The sequence below is a fragment of the Thunnus thynnus genome, chromosome 22, assembly GCF_963924715.1.
Source record: "Thunnus thynnus chromosome 22, fThuThy2.1, whole genome shotgun sequence".
Lineage (NCBI taxonomy): Eukaryota > Metazoa > Chordata > Actinopteri > Scombriformes > Scombridae > Thunnus > Thunnus thynnus.
The window spans coordinates 9,837,427-9,853,724 of record NC_089538.1 but is presented as its reverse complement, the minus strand read 5'-3'; the positions used below and the strand labels follow the sequence as shown (position 1 = coordinate 9,853,724).

The 16,298-nt window shown below is 39.7% G+C and overlaps 2 protein-coding genes across 5 annotated transcripts in view; one reads left to right on the top strand and one right to left on the bottom strand.

The window, feature by feature from the left end:
• The window catches only part of LOC137174530 (sodium/potassium/calcium exchanger 2-like), a 46,070-nt gene extending 41,113 nt beyond the window's left edge, over positions 1-4,957 (bottom strand). Inside the window, exons 1-2 of one of the 4 annotated variants that reach the window (XM_067579886.1) lie at positions 4,158-4,957; positions 1,779-2,865 (exon numbers count right to left, since the gene is read on the bottom strand). In XM_067579886.1, the coding sequence (XP_067435987.1) occupies positions 1,779-2,687 (909 nt within the window). In that variant the 5' untranslated portion in view covers positions 2,688-2,865; positions 4,158-4,957. The remainder of the gene's footprint in view (positions 1-1,778; positions 2,866-4,157) is intronic. The other 3 variants (XM_067579883.1, XM_067579884.1, XM_067579885.1) reach the window with 3 other exon arrangements.
• Positions 4,958-12,552: 7,595 nt separating this feature from the next.
• rpl34 (ribosomal protein L34) lies at positions 12,553-15,936 on the top strand. The gene is made up of 5 exons (XM_067579107.1): positions 12,553-12,623; positions 13,083-13,154; positions 13,733-13,832; positions 15,522-15,625; positions 15,810-15,936. Exons 2-5 carry the CDS (start codon positions 13,090-13,092, stop codon positions 15,892-15,894), a joined length of 354 nt encoding a protein of 117 aa, XP_067435208.1. The 5' UTR covers positions 12,553-12,623; positions 13,083-13,089; the 3' UTR covers positions 15,895-15,936.
• The last annotated feature ends 362 nt before the right edge of the window (positions 15,937-16,298 follow it).

The following is a 16,298-nucleotide window of genomic DNA, read 5'->3' as shown; positions in this document are numbered from 1 at the left end:
AAAGGGTGTTTAGATGATTATATTCTAATAATATTTGTGACTCTCTCGTTCTATTAACCCTGTAGGCCCAGACGACATAATAAGAGGTTAACTGACAACCTATATCTGCTAAATCTGCTAATTTTGTGCACCTTTCAATCGTTTTTTTCATAAATGGTATGTAAAAGCTATTAAGAATATGTGTGCACTTTAAAGCAGGACACTAAGAGGTGGGAGTGTTACCCACAATGCCAGAGAATGGAAAAGCTAAATCTGCTGTAAGCAGAGACTTGATGGCGGGGTTTGATCGACTCACCTGTCTCGCACTATCCCCCCGCCCTCCATCGAAAGATGTTTTTCAACACACATACAGACACACACACACACACACACACACACACACACTTCTGTTAGCCGAAGTACCCAGAATCCATTGCAGCTCAAGGTCACCTGAGTCCTCTCTGGCACTCAGCCTGTGCAACTCGGTTCTCACCCTTTTCTTGCACATAAATCATACTAATATAGCGCAAGTTCAACCTATGCAATGTACAGTAACACAACAAACAGAAAAATAAACCTATTTTCTTGCTTGCTTTTTAAATGAGGAGAGGCTTTAACATTAGCCTTTTGTCTTGCTCACAAGTTTTTCACAACATTGTGTAACCTGCCGTTTAAATATCCTTTATGTACTTAGAATAAATCCTGATTTAATGAAAGCTTTACAATACAACTTTCTCAAAATTTCATTTCCATCTCATGTCACAAAGAAATCTAAATCCGTCCGGATAATCTCTACACCGGTATCAAATTGCACTGCAGTGTCTTTTGCCCTCAAGTGTCATTGAGGGGGCGAATGCTATGTGAAATAACACAATGATTTCTAATGTTTTTGTCTACAGAGTGATCGGTGTTTATGCCATTGAGCAAAAAGTAAAATATTACACTAAATGACTGTACATGAAGAACCTCCTCTGGGAGTAAATATGTGGGAAGAAAATACACAGAGCAAACAATATCTCAACAGTCTGTGGTTCACCTCATCAAGCTATGTGTGGTTTACATTTCTTTACGCAAGATTTTAAATAAAGTATTTATGGCGGAAATCTTTAACTGGGGAAAATATAGCTTCTGAGATTTTCCAAGGGATTTGTTTGTCAGACTAGAACACAATTTGTAGAGCTTAACCCAGAATTACACATTTGACTCTGTTTTATTAATCCCACAGTGGAATACTGTATGCCAGCCTTGTGTTGTATCACTTGAACCGCATGAATGTCCAATGGTTGTTTAGTTACGGAAAGTACTCTACACTTAACACACACATACTGAGTTAGAGTTTCTGTTATTTTGCTCATTCTAAAGTAACGGACATGTATGGTTTCAGCAAGTATTGGTACAGAAATGTGCGGCATCGGTTGTTGCGGGACATCAGTGAGACTCTGGTCTCAGTTGAAAATGGTCATTAGGTTGATGAGAACATAAAAAAGATGCATTAAATTAAAAGCATGTCTCCACTAACAAGCCAGTTTAATTTTTGGCTGAAACGGAAACAATCAAAAAGCAAGTATGGCAAATCGGCTGCGTGATATGTGAAAAGGATGAGTGTGCCCATGCCAGAGGAGCCACCAATGGTCATTTTTATCAACCAAAATACTAAACCAACTGTAATGTCCTCATAGTCAGAGATTTTATATTAAAGTTTGCTTTCTGCAAGGGTTTACTTTCCTATATTGGTTTCTGAGCAGGTGGAGGTGAAGGGAAGTGGGAGAAAAATAATACAGATCAAGAAATAAACTCACCTTGGGCTGAACCTCTACTTCTACTACTTGGTTCTTGTTAATGCAACCTTTGACGAAGCCCTCAACTTTGCTGTTGAACTTCATGAAGATCACATAAGCGGCGTAGCCTGAGAGCAGTGTGATACTTTCCCACATGGAGATGAAGTTATCCAGGAAGAAGATGATGAGCATGATCAGATCCAGAATGTAGAAGGAGACATCACGGAAGAGCGGCCACCATGTTAAATTGAGGATCTCCTTGGAGAAGATGGCGCACATCCCAATGACAAAGAGAATGTTAAAGACAGCTGAGCCCACGATGGTCCCGATGCCCACGTTGCTGTGTGAGATGAAGACCCCGATGATGGAGGTAAAGAGCTCTGGGGCTGAGCCACCTGCCGCCATGAAGGTGGCACCCGCTACATCATCTGAAATGGTCAGCTTCTCTGTGATGACTGTCAGCGCTGGGACGAAGAACTCGTCACACACTATGGCTAAGGCAATGAACATGTAGATCATGCCAAACATGTGGAGGACCACTGCACCTTGGCGCCTCTCCTCAAGGGAGAAAAGGTCTGACGGGTACTCCCCTTGGCTGTCGTTGCTATCTGCTGTAGATTTCATGGCTATTGGCATGTCGACTGAGACATTGGGGTCCCTCTGGTGTTGAGTGAAAAGTAGAGTCCTGTGGGGGGCTGACTGATGGAGACTCTCCTGGGGGAGCACTGGTTCACTGAGACCCCCTGAGCTCCAGGTCAAGGCACTGAAGGAGAAGGAGACGGCACTTATGGCCACCAGGCTTAAGACGAACCCTAAGATTCGCACGGGCCTCAGCTTTTTCCGCAGACACCGGTGGCCCCGCCGCTTACAGGCAGCGCCCAATATGGGCCTTTGCTCTAGTGTATCCATGCAGGGTTGATCTGAACCCATCTCTCTGCAGTTCTTGAGTGTCCTCACTCTCAGTGGCTAGGTAGGAAGAGGGGAGAGTGGGGAGCAGGTTTTACCGGAGACAATGCATGGTTTGGTCTTCGGCTTCAAATGAGTTGAAAAGATTCTTGGTGCTTTCCAGGGTCTGGTTTGCCAAATGATGTCTTCATATTAGCCTCTGCTAAAAGAAAAAAAAAAGACAAAATTAATTATGGAGCCAGGAAAGAAACCCATGAGTGCAAAATTAAGAACAAAACACAATATATTTAAAAAGGCTGTTTGCATATTGAGTACACAAGTTTATTTTAAAGATCTTGTGTCAAGTTAGATAGTCTAGTCGCTGGGAAGTTACACGAGACAGAAGTGAACAATCTCACAATCTTTTTGACAAATGTCATCTAAAATGTAAAACTACACAGACTCTGTTTCTCCATGACATTGCAAATGGATTATCTGCTAACGTGAAATTGACAATTCATTTTGAAATTTCTTTAAATAAATGAATAATTTTCAAAAATGAAATAAACACCTGCCAGATAATTAACTAATAATCTTTAGTGTTGCTGTGGAAGACTCGGCTCCAAATTAGGACTAATCTACTTCTGACAACTGCCAAAAAAGCTCCATGTAGCCAAAAATTGAATTCCAATATCATGCAGACATGTGGAATACTCATCTTAAAATGCATATCTAACGCACAGATTTCAGTACGGTTTTTAAATAATTCCATGGTCTATTGTCACTCATAACACACTGAAATAAATCTCAATAATTAAGAAAAAAGATCTTATGATGTGGAAAACTTAATTAAAAATGTTTGTTTGATAATAGAACCTGTCAATTTATATTTTCATTCATTCAATTAAAATAGTCCACTGTGGTCATATTATGGCTTCAGAGGACGATTAGCCTCAGATCTTTAGTAAGTGTATTTAGTAATTAGCAATTTTGAGTAATCCAAAATAAATTCAAACCACAAGATACAACAAAAATGAGAAAACTTATATGGGCAGATGATTCCGACTGATGTTGGTTGTCCAATTTTGATTCTGTGGCAACTTGCAATCAAAAATCTGAGCTCAGCTGTTGTTACCTGGGAAAATATCATGAAATGTGAAGGCCGTCGGTTTACGGACACCACTTGGCTGCAGTCACTGAAAAACGGTCAACGCTATGACGCTGCTGCTCAGGTAAAAGCAGATAAAAAAAAAAACACACATACACAAACATCCCGTCCTGTTTGACTTTTACAGTGATGCAGCCTGCTGCCTTTAAGCTGAACAGCTCGTCTGAGATGCCAGCTCCACTGACAACTCTTTTCCATGTCTGCCCTTCAATAATGCCTTCGCCCTTTCAGCTGTATCATCACACCGCAAACAGCTAACCACCGTCCCCGACCAAAACAGCCCAACATTAGTTTCCATGCCGAGGCGCATGACGCGTGGGGAGTATGCAGACGGTGTCATGCCTTACCTTTGACAGAGGCGAGAAAACAGCCGCACGGCACGGCAGCAGGTTGAAATTAGGAAATCCTCTCCAGTGCCCTCTTGCTCTCATTGAGCAAAATGTGACCGGTCTCCGCTCTCCGACGACAGAGGAGGAGCTTTGGACGAGGGGAAAAAAAAAACCTGCCTTTCCAACTGCGCTCACCTCTCTCTCTCACAGCAGCAACGGCAGCAGCAGCAGCAGCAGCGCAGCATCCCTCCCGTCTCGGATGAGAGAGAGAGAGAAAAAAAAAACCTCGGTCGAAAATACCTTGCTTATGTAGCAGAATATTATGCTGGGCTGGGCTGACCACGTGAACTGGGTGGTTTATTAATAAAGCCAGGTAAGCGGCAGACAGCGCATCCTTTCCTGCTCGGTTCACGCAGTGGGGGCTTTGGTGATGTTGCATTTTGAGGGAGGAGTTGCCTTGGTTACACAGCAAAGGCAGTATTTCCACTGCTTTCTTTTTCTTTTTTCTGTTTTTTTTTAAATTCCTGCGATGACGGAACAGGTGGATGTGTTTCAGCTCAGCAGCTGATTTATGTGCATGCCTTGGGTCATTCCAAGGTTACATGCAAGTGCTGGATTCATTTCTCACAGATAACACTGTAATATGCAGCCCGAGGTGCAGCATCACTGGTTTCTTTCACATACAAATTATAGCCTACATCTTCACACTTGTAGACTAGAATATAATATTTGATAAAGGAGTAGTTGAATTTTGGCTTAGATGTGAGGATGGATACCACTCTCAAATGTGTATGCTGGCAACGGAGGAACAGCTAGCCTGACTCTGTCCAAAAGTAACAAAATTTGACTGCCTGCACCCCTAAATTTAATTAACAGGTTATATATCATTTAACAGAAACTCTTTTGATGCTGCACCTATGCTAAGCTAACTAGCTGTTGGCTCCAGCTTCATATTCAATCTACAAATATAAGAGTAGCATTTCCTGTTCTCATCTAACTCTCTGCAAGAAAGAGAATAAACATATTTTACAAAATGTTAAACTATTCTTTTAATATTTTATTCATTTAAACATCTTTGGTATTTTAAAGAACCATAGGCAGAGTAAACATTAAAAAGGTCACACGTGCTTTATATGCCAGCTTTCGTCATGTTGAATATGTCATCTAATACGGAGCCTTCCTCTGACATGACCATCATCCCTTGAGCCCCCAGGTTGCCATGTTTCCCCCTCACGTCAAATAAAGCCCCCAACCACTTAGCGTTAGTCGACAGGCCAAACCCCGTTGGACAGACGCAGACATGCAATCTCTACACAAAGTATGTGTAACACTAATGGCCTGATGCTGTATAATAAATCATGATTCACTGACCTCATTGATTGCCCCCCTCTCTCTCCTCTCTCCTTCCCGCTGTAGCTGCCTGTTACCTAACAGGAAGCACAGAGGCTGACAGCAATAACTTGAGTTACCTCACGTTATCAATAATCAGATATTTTGTGACCACCATCCATTGTAGTATGGGTCTGGTTTCTAACTAAATTAGCTGGTGTGGTAGGACTTGGAACAAATATAAACCCTCTGAAAGTCCTCTGATATGAAAATCAATTGATATGCCTTTGAATTGGACTAACACATAGTTACATCAACATTTAGAGTTATCTGTCCACATAAAAAGTAAGGAAAACCTTCATGTAATGTCATTCTTCACCAAAATGCTCTCTTGAGACTGCAAATGTAATGCTTTCACAGTCCAAAGCCAAGAAGCGTATTCATTCTGTTGCAAAGTGAATATGATTGCCTCACTACAGTAGATCCATATAATGCATTGCTTTTCATACTGGAGCTGTCACCAATGGGCGTCCCTGCAAACCAGCCCTAAGTACTTCCACATAAACAAACTGGTGGACGCCCTCTCAACCTGATTAACATTTGGATGATTTGATTGGTTGACAAACATGTAAGTAGGCTACATCATCGATCAGACGGTTGGGGAAGATAAGGCTCTGATGTTTTGTCACTGACAGGGTTTTGTCACTGAAGCATCTATCAATTTGAAGAATTAAAAGGGCATTCCACCAATTTTACACATGAAATTCAATTTCAGTGAAAAATAACTGATGATGCCATCAGGCTTAAGTCTGCATTACACACTGAAGGTGTAGAAGTGGCTATTCAGGAGGCAAAGAAGGTCTAATGAAAGATGCTACTGAGTTGCATTATGGGAAATGTAGGATCTAGCATTTTTTGAGCTTGACTCATAGTAAAGACTAAGTTAGGATATATTGGCCTCTGCTAATTTGATATCGTTCCTTCTTTTTAAAAAATCTGTCACTTGTGATTCACCCAAACCCAATACTAAATCACTGGACTGCCCCTTTGAACTCAGCTGAATTTTACAGTTTGAGCCAATGACCTTTTGACGTAGAAAGTGAAAATGACATGTCAACAGAATAGGCCTTTGTAAAATTCAGGTATTTTGACCTTGTGTAATAAACATGGCCTCAGTGAAATGTGATAGTAAATCAAAAGTTAGTTTTAATAGTGAATGAAAGACACACAAGGGCTATCACAATAGCTGATCCATTTCTTTAAAATGATTCGTTTAGCTGTAGGAGCACATGTATCTGATTGGTACACTCCGTCATCATAAAGCGCATTCAGAGCCTGTGAGCCCCAGCTTTTCGAATTAGATCTGTCAATATGTTTGCCTATCAAATGAGATCCCATCCAGACTGTCAGCTCTTTTTTAACAATGGCCCCTGGTGCACACGCAGCCGCTCCTCTCCTCCACGCCACCGCACCACTCCTGATCTGGCTGCATTTCCAGCATAAAAGTGATGACTGGTCACAGATCATGTGGGTTGTGGTGGGCAGGAAGGGGGGGTTTGAAGGGGTGATGGTGGCAGTTGTTTTGATTTGTCTGAAATCTGTGCTGTGACAAAACAACAGAAATTTCCATGATGGCCCTGCCCCCCACCCGGCCCATCCTCGCTTTGGCCCGGCAGCTAAATCCGAGCCTTTGTGTCCCACATAGTTGTATGGATTTGTCAGCAATGGGGCAGGGGCAGTGGGGGATAGATAGGGTGATGATAACCAAGCAAGTTTTTCCGGTAAAGGGGGAAGGACAATTGACTACAGCAAGGTATTGAATTAGCTCTATTAAACAAGTACTTTTTTTTTTAATAACAGGCGTCAAAAGGTCTTGTAGATGAGTAAAGCAGTGAAAGTGGAGAGTCCCAAGATAAGCTTTTTCTAAGAGACTTGGTCCGGATTAGATGTTGAAAGCCTCATATTAGCAACCTCCCCCCACCACCACAAGTCTGTACAAAGAGGCTTGGACAGACCACCTGCCCCTTAGGAAAATGTGGTCAGCAAAACAAAATGGGCACAGGCACCAATGGGATGCTCAGATAGTAAATAGTGAGTCAATGAGGCTCTTAAAACGGCTGAGTAAATGTTTTCCAAAAGACAAATGGTCTGCCTTGGAGTTATCACACAAAAGCAAGATTGTTCAAAGATAATGTGGTAGACCATTTTAGCTGGAAATTGGGGTTTGATGGGACTATTCATTTTAGCATTAGTAACTCCAAAGAGATTAACAAATTGATAATCCACACGCAGTGCTGATCGCTAAGTGCTGGAGCTAATTAGATACGAGCACATAGGTTGAAAGTGGGACCCTGCTTTCATTGGTGGTCCATGCAAACACACAGCGCAGACAGAATTTTAGAAATGGTGAGGTCATATGTTCAAGCAAACAAACCCATCATTTTGAAGAACCATGTAAATTCTGTTCATGTTTGTTAATCTGGATATTAGTCCATGTTTCATTCCATGTTTCAGTCATTTTCTACCCTTAACCCATCTTGATTTAGCATCTTATCTGATATAGCACTGTCTCCTTTAATTTTAAGCCTCATTCTAGGAACAACCAGCAAACCCCGATCAAAGACCTTAGAGACCTGCTGGTGACACAGGGCTGCAGTAGATCTCTAAATGTAGGCAGAAGCCTGACCGTGTGAATTTGAATGGGAGCCAGTGAAGAGCAATTAGAATTGGTGTCACATGAGACCTTTTAGAGGACCTGGTCAAGAGTTTAGCAGCAGCATTTTGGACCACTTGTAAAGGCAGGTGAAAAGGGAGTTACAATAGTCAAGATAGGACGATACTGTGGTACTAAATGAAAAGTCAGGAGATCATCAAGGTAGGTTCATCCTGATGGGGACATGAAATTGTATACCAAACGTCATGAAAATCCACTTGTCAATATATTTTTCTCTATATATCAAAGATATTTTTATTGAACACTTTGCTTCATGTGCAGATGCCAATATATCAGTTATTGCACAGTTTAACAATTATAGAACTAAAGAGAGAAACTCAAAATAGTTTTCTCAAAACCACAAATGTCAACTGCATGGTGGCGCTGAAGGAAAGTAAGGGGATAACTAGAGTCATTAGAATTCATCCTCTGAGGATTGTCAATGTCCAAATTTCATGACAATCCATCCAATAATTGATATTTCAGTCTGAACCAAAGTGGTTGATCGACCAACTGGCAGACTGACGCTATCCATAGAGGCCTGCGGCTAGCGTAGTGTCCAATAGCAGCTACAGTCCTGAGAGCATTTATTAAATATGATACACTCAATGACAAGTGAAATAGTGGTCCTCTACAAACAATTTAGTAGACTTAACTCTGAATTTCTGACCTGATTTAATTGTAATAGTCACAACACTCAGCTTTCTAAAGCATATAGAGCACGATGGACACAGTGTGTATGTTGGCCAGGATAAGTTTGACTGTGTGCAAGAGTTTTTCAGGCAGCTAAACTTGGGACGATTAAAAATATCATCTTTTATATAATCATTTATATCACATCAATTACACACTGAATGTTCTGCAGAAACTACAGAATAAAACACCCCACATCAACATTGACTGTATGCTGTAGAGCTACATTGTGTATTGAGGTAAAATACGAGCTTAGCTGACGTAAAAATCCAATCAATCTTTGCCTTTTGGGACCTTACAGCATTTAACCATTGCAGGACAATGCTACAGAAGGACAAACAGGACAAAAGATTCGAATTGATTGGCTCGCTCCACTCCATCACTCATTTCACATTACAAGAAGCCCACACTAAAAGCAGGAGGGACAAGATGTGCACCGTGTCCTCATGATCTTTGGTTGCTGAATATGGTGTTTAATATTTCATAGCTTTACATTGATGAGATATGGCCACAAAGAGCAGGCGAGCAATGGTCACACTGCTGTGCTGAAAGAGCAGAAGGTTGTTTTGGTGGAGGCGATTTCTTGTGAAGGTGTCAAGGTTCAGGCAAACAACAACCTGACACTGACCTGACTCTTTGGTTGTTATCTGTCATTGAGAAGTCTGATGTGAAGGAGGACAGCATTGATACAGGATGTTTGCTGCTTTATGAGGTTAATCCTTATGTCAACGGCCACACAGATGGGCTGACCTGCTGGGCTGCAGGGATGAGGTTACAGAGGGGAAGGAGGTGAAAATCGTCGCTGCCTGTCCAGTTATGACAAGTAGGAGAGAGGGATGCGTGAGCTCGGGCAAAAATCTAACAACTGGAAGGGGAGGGGGCAAAGGGGGGGGGAGTCAAAAAATGTTTCATGCTCTGATGTCATTAGGAAGGCGAAAGCAGAGCTGTAATCCTATTTTAATCGCAGTGGATTTATTAAACAGGAGCAGCAGGTTTAAATCTCAGCAGATTACACAGAAGGCCTAAGGAGATGTGGAGAGGGGGGGTCGGAGAGGCTTGCGTAATCTAGTGCACTTAAGGTGATATGGTTCATCTTTGACCAGTCAGGACTGACTGAGAGGGTGGTGCAACGGGTGTCGGGGTGATCCTCAAAATGAGCAGTAAAGTCAGAGGGCTTTACAGTAAATAAACTCTTAATTATTGAATTATGTGAATTTATTGATATTTTGTTGTATTAAGAGCTAAATTAAAGATTCCATTAAGATGCGGCCTGTTAGAATAATTACTTTTGACAAGATTAAGACAGACTGGCTGCAGATGTTACTAATTATTTGGACGTGTGTGTATACTTCGGTGTCCCTTGGAGTCGGTGCAAATCTTCTTGGCACCCTTTGTAAGAGACCTTTACTATCATAAGAAAACGGGTTAGTCCCAGGTCGTGTAAGATCTGGACTTAATCAAATCAACACTTAACATGCTTCAACCTCTAGAGGTCACCAGTAATAAAAAGGTTACCAATCAAAAAAAATATATATCAAGAAAGTGGAAGAAAGTGAACAAATCTTGTTGCTGTGGATTTTAGAAACATAAAAAAATATGTGATTGGTCTATGTCAGGTTTTATGACAATGAGGAAAACACTGGAGAAACTATAATCACTTTGTTTGAGGAACCTTAGCATGAGGGACTTTTTCAGAAAATCCTTTGTGTAACAAACTTTGAACATTTAAATATATGCCTCTTGCATAAATAATCTAAACTAGACTTAAGACTTGTCTACCACAACATAACTTATTATAAACATTGAAGTATTTTATCATAAAGTCATTCAATTTAATAGTTTAACACATTTTCAGAAAAGTGAATAATCAGCAAAAACAGTGCAAAAATAATTAACTTGTAATTTTCACTGTCAAAAAACCAACTCTGTTAAGCATAAAACCAGACAGTTTCATTCCTTTAAACAGGATGCATAATGTGCCAATACACTCTACAGAGCTGTGTGTTGTCACTGAACTTTGTCTTTGCCAAATGCTTCATCTAAACGGATGCCAAGCTCACCATCTGTTGGCTGAGCTCAGCAAATGTCAGTTTGTGACACCTTTGATAAGGAGCCATTTTGAGCTATTTCTCAGGCATATCTAAATGCATCAGTCAGATGCTTTTAAAAATACTATTAAAAAATATTCTTGAAATATGTTTGCAAAATTATTAATATGTTTTTTGCTGCCATAGATTATGTTGGGAAAAACTATATACTTGATGAAAATGGCCCTCTATATTCCTCACCTGTGTAATACCTTTGTTAACTTCTTCAAACCCCAGATTGCTTTTGCATATTATTTTATTTTATCACCAGTTAATGCAGTTGCAGGGTCACTCACTGAAACATTTAGCATACATTAGCATAGCTAAAACAGACAGATCATAATGTTCAAAAGAAGAGGCTCCCCTGTCCTATGGTGGCAAAAAAAACAACTTTCCAAATTCTTGGTATGTAAGGAAATGTGTTAAGAAATATGAGTTACTTCACTGTGTCACTGTGTCCATGTGCTTGTGTGTCATACAAGAAGACAGCTGAAAGATCCTTCTCAAAATGTAAAAAAAAAAAAATGTTTACAATTATAAAATATTAGGGTTAGGCATAAATGTATGCATTATTACATCATTTGCACACATACATATATATTTGCATCCTTGCTGTGGAGGTTGCCTCCTGGTACAGTCCCACCCTGTAACCTGTCAGATACCTGCGGGTAGCACATGTAACTCTGCTGCCATCTTCTGGACAACTCATGCATTGTCATTTCGTGACCTGTACCTTCTGGGTTCTCTCAAACCTTGAGATAGATGTGTCATTGCTTGAAAAATTACATGAAAATATGAAAACTTTCCAGTCAATACTGTAATAATGTAAATCAGATACAGGTAACTGTTGTTGGAGATTTTCACAGATAGGTCTAAGGGTCCACTCACAGAAAAAAGAAAGAAAGAAATAAAAGATTATGTTAGGAAAGCCTGAGATTTTTAATGTTTTTTGTGTGTCTTTAAGAAGAAAAATTGGTGAATGTTTCTGTGTCTTTTAATGGACTTCAATTTCAAGTGAAAAGGGTGTCACAACAGCTGCAATTTACACACAGGATTACTTTAATCAATGTTTTGTCTTGAATATATTCACTATATTTGCCACTTGTATCAAAGAGCCAGCTTCATTTTTTAATGTTAGTCTTCATTTCTATTTAATAAGCATACGTACACCTAAAAATTAGTTTCATACTTACTGTGTGTAGTAAAACTTTAGCACCAGCAGAAGGCAGTCTTGAAATAGCCGGGTGTTACACTGAATTTGGTGACCCATCAGATTCTCTGACCTGCGGTGTTGGAAGAAGTACTCAGATCTTATACTTAAGTAAAAGTATCAATACCACAATGTAAAAATACTTGATTACAAATAAAAATCCTACATTCGAAATTCTACTTAAGTAATACTATGGACACAGCTAACATCTAAATATATTTAGGTACTAAAGTAAAGTACTAATTTAAGCAGATTTTTAAATCCAGGACTTTGTGACTTTTTGCCATTGTGGTATTGACATTTTTACTTAAGTAAAGGATCTGAGAACTTCTTCCAAAACTGCAGGGAACAGAATATGACGGGTCACCAAATACGGTGTAACACCAGCATGGAGGCACTTTAACCCTTGACACGCGCCCAAGTCCTTCCTCTTCCGGTTACGGCGATAGCAGGTATGGTGGCTCCTGCTTTCCTCCGATACATTATGTCTAAATAATCCAGTGTAATCCTACATTTTAGAGGAACATTTTGTCGATTTCAAGTAAAGATGATACTAAAAACAAGTCTATGTTTATGACTGCGTGATGATTTCATGACGAAGTGGATTATATGTGACATTTTTAAGGCGCGTCTTCAGGGTCCCTGAAAGGCCGCTATTAATACACCAGACTGAGTGTTGTAGAGTTGCTGTAGCTATGTACAAAATGTCTATATATGTATAATTCAGTTGTAGACTTGAAAGAGTGTTTCTGTGGAGTTAAAGAAAGACTGCTTACATATTGTTTACTAACGTTGCTGTTAGCCGGTGTAACCAGCGGCTTTAGCCGTAGCATCGATAGCATAGCAATCAGAGTTATTAGCATCTAAGCAGCATGTTTTCTGTCTTAACTGAACATTGTGTCTGTTTCCAGCTTCATCATGGTGCAGCGCCTGACTTACCGTCGTAGGTTGTCCTACAACACCGCCTCCAACAAGACTAGACTGTAAGTAGTACGTTAAATAGATCAGATTTTAACGTTCTCATTGCTTAGAGTACACGTACTGAGACAACGAAATGTTGCTTAGCATCTAACCGGCAGCGCAAAAGAAGCAGTGAAGTGCAGTGTAATGTACTTATATATGATGTATTGATACAATAAACCGTAAGGGAACGTATGAATGTGCCAAAATACATGCAGTTTGAGCAGTATTAACAAAATGAACGGAGTGATGTGAATATACTGAGATATATAGAGTGAACATTAGTAACAGCATGAAGTATTAATACTAGGAAATGCAGAGTAAACAGCTCAAAGTATGATTATATGATGTACACACCATAGATCAGATATAAACATTGTAGACAGTAATATAACAGTAGATATAACCAGTGTAGCCTGTGGTATATGTATACACTCTTGATAATAATGGTAAGTAGTGGCTAGTTAGTGGTTCAGTCTTGGAGGAAGGTGTGTCTGTGTATGTGTTAATGGTGCCAGTTAGTGAAGCCGACAGCATCATTAACAGCTAAAATATTCCAATTTGTAAAACTGTCTTTGTTTCTGTCTTTGCTGACCTGTAGGTCCCGGACGCCTGGTAACCGCATTGTGTACCTGTACACCAAGAAGACTGGCAAAGCTCCCAAGTCAGCATGTGGCATCTGCCCAGGAAGACTGCGTGGTGTAAGTAGATGCTTTATATTTGGATGAAGGCTCTTTGCTTCCCCCCAGTATGCTGTATATGTGTGTGACTTGTTTTCCTATGTAAATAACATGCTTTGAGGTTTTGTTAGGTTCACTTGCACCCCTTAAATACTGGCATCAATCAATCAGTGGATGCTCTCCCCAGACAACAACTATAGAAAAGTATTTGCAAGACTTGCACTGAAAGTTTTTCTCAGTCCTAAAATGTAGAGTTAAAAAAATTATGTGAACTTATAACCTTGAAGTCATACTATAGATTATTACAATAATTTGTATTGGACATAAGTAAGACTGAATAGATGCTACATTAGCCTGTAAAGATACTGGTCTTGAATTCCTGCACCAGTAGCCACACAGCTCCTACACTGCAGTTTTTTGGAGGGAAAAATGCCAGATTATAGTTGATCTTCTCCACATGGTGTCAGATTCATTAGTGTTGTTTTTAAAGTTTGAACTCTCCTACCTGCATCTCTGATAGAAGCCACCACAGATGCAGAAGATGTATTCTATCAGATGTTGTGTGTTGCTGCTTTGTATCCTCAGGGGAGAAAAAGTCTAGAAAAGCTTCCCACATCTTTGACGTATTAAGTGGTGGTAAATGAGGAAGCCTTTGTTTTTTGTGGTGTAACTACAGATCTGAAGTGATCACTTCAGTGTGCTAACATTATGAACATCTGTTAGTGCCATCATGTTTCTGTTAGTGCCATTATGTTTGAGATTAACAGAATTGTTTGATAGTGATTCTAGGTTTTTTTTTGTAAACTTTGGTCATTCACATTGTTAAAAATATTGAATTAATGTTAAACAGTACACAACATGAACTGGAAAGAACATGTAGTGGTTTACGTTATCTAGATTGAGGTCTGTTCTAATTTTTTGTAATAAAACAGTGGATGTTTATATTTGGGGATTGGAGTTTTAACTAAATTAACTGAAATGCAACTGTAGCACTAGGCAACATAATTACAGTTTTTAATCAAAGTGGTGTCTTGAGTAGTTAGTTGGCTTTAATGAAAGGTCACACAAGCAAGTGCTGTTCAAATCTGTGGTCTGCTCGTTAGCCTGATTGTGAACAGCTTCTCTTACATCAATGTGTTTATTCTAGTAATTGGGTCAAGGCCATTGCTAAAACTCAGAAGGATGAGATTTTAAGGTCCATTCCCAGAACCCAAGTTCCAAATTAGTATTTTTCATCTGAAAACTGAAGCACACACACAAGTATTTGAGATCAGAACTGTGTGCATCTGAGGGGACATAACAGTCCAAAACAACATGGTCCAACTGTACTTGCATCATCAAGGTGTTTCATTTGTCAGCATAATTGTATACTGTACAGTGGTCTAGATTTTAAACTAAAAAAAAAAACTTAAATAGTTTTAAAGTTTTGTCTTCAGTTGCACACATCTTCTAAGCTGCGTGTGCTGCTTGGCTCTTATCTAACCCAATGCATTAAACACTTACAGGTTCAAATGTAGAGTAGCTATAACCATATCCTTTGGCCTTCCTGTTGAGTAGCTTACTGTTCAAATTTTGTTTTTAAACAGATGTCTGATTGCTCCACTGCTTTTGAACATGTGTGGGATAACTCTACCGTTATGGTCTCTATTTGTTTGAGTTGGTACTTGATGCAGCTCTGTTCTCATGATTGTCATGTTCTTTGTCTTGTAGATTCGGGCTGTTAGACCTCAGGTTCTGATGAGGCTCTCCAAGACCAAGAAGCACGTCAGCAGGGCCTACGGAGGCTCCATGTGCGCCAAGTGTGTGCGTGACAGGTAAGAGAAGCATTTCTCCCTCATCTTTTTTCTTTGCTAAGAAGTTAGAATAACGCCTATTACATTGAAGACGCTGATAAGATTTAGTCCAAACTTTTCACATGTGTAATGGGGATTAAGATGGACAGTCAGTCATGATTTATTCAAGTTTAACATTACTAATGCAGTTATCTCTTATTCTCAGGATCAAGCGTGCTTTCCTCATTGAGGAGCAGAAGATCGTCGTCAAGGTGCTGAAGGCCCAGGCACAGAGCCAAAAGTCTAAGTAAAATGTGTATTTGTACTGCCACAATAAAAAAATGACAAACAAATCCATTTCTTGCTCAGATTTTTTTTCCCATTGAATTGTAAAGGCAGGCAAAGGAGAAATCTGCATGACTGGTTTGTGATCTTTGAAAGCCTTGCTTCTGATAAATTTGGATTTACTGCAGATATGTTCACAAAATGCAAAACTTATTAGAAATAGTTATGGAACGTGATGGGAGTGATAATTTTACATTTTATATGAAGTGAGGTTTACATGAAGCCAAATACAGTACGGTCAACAATGAAAGCTTGTGAATCAGAGGGTTATGTAGGAGAAAGTTTCTCTTTGAAAGCAGCAGTTATAGCTTAAAGAATTTGAACACTTTTTTACAGACTAAATATTTCAAGTATTAAAATCACTTAGAGT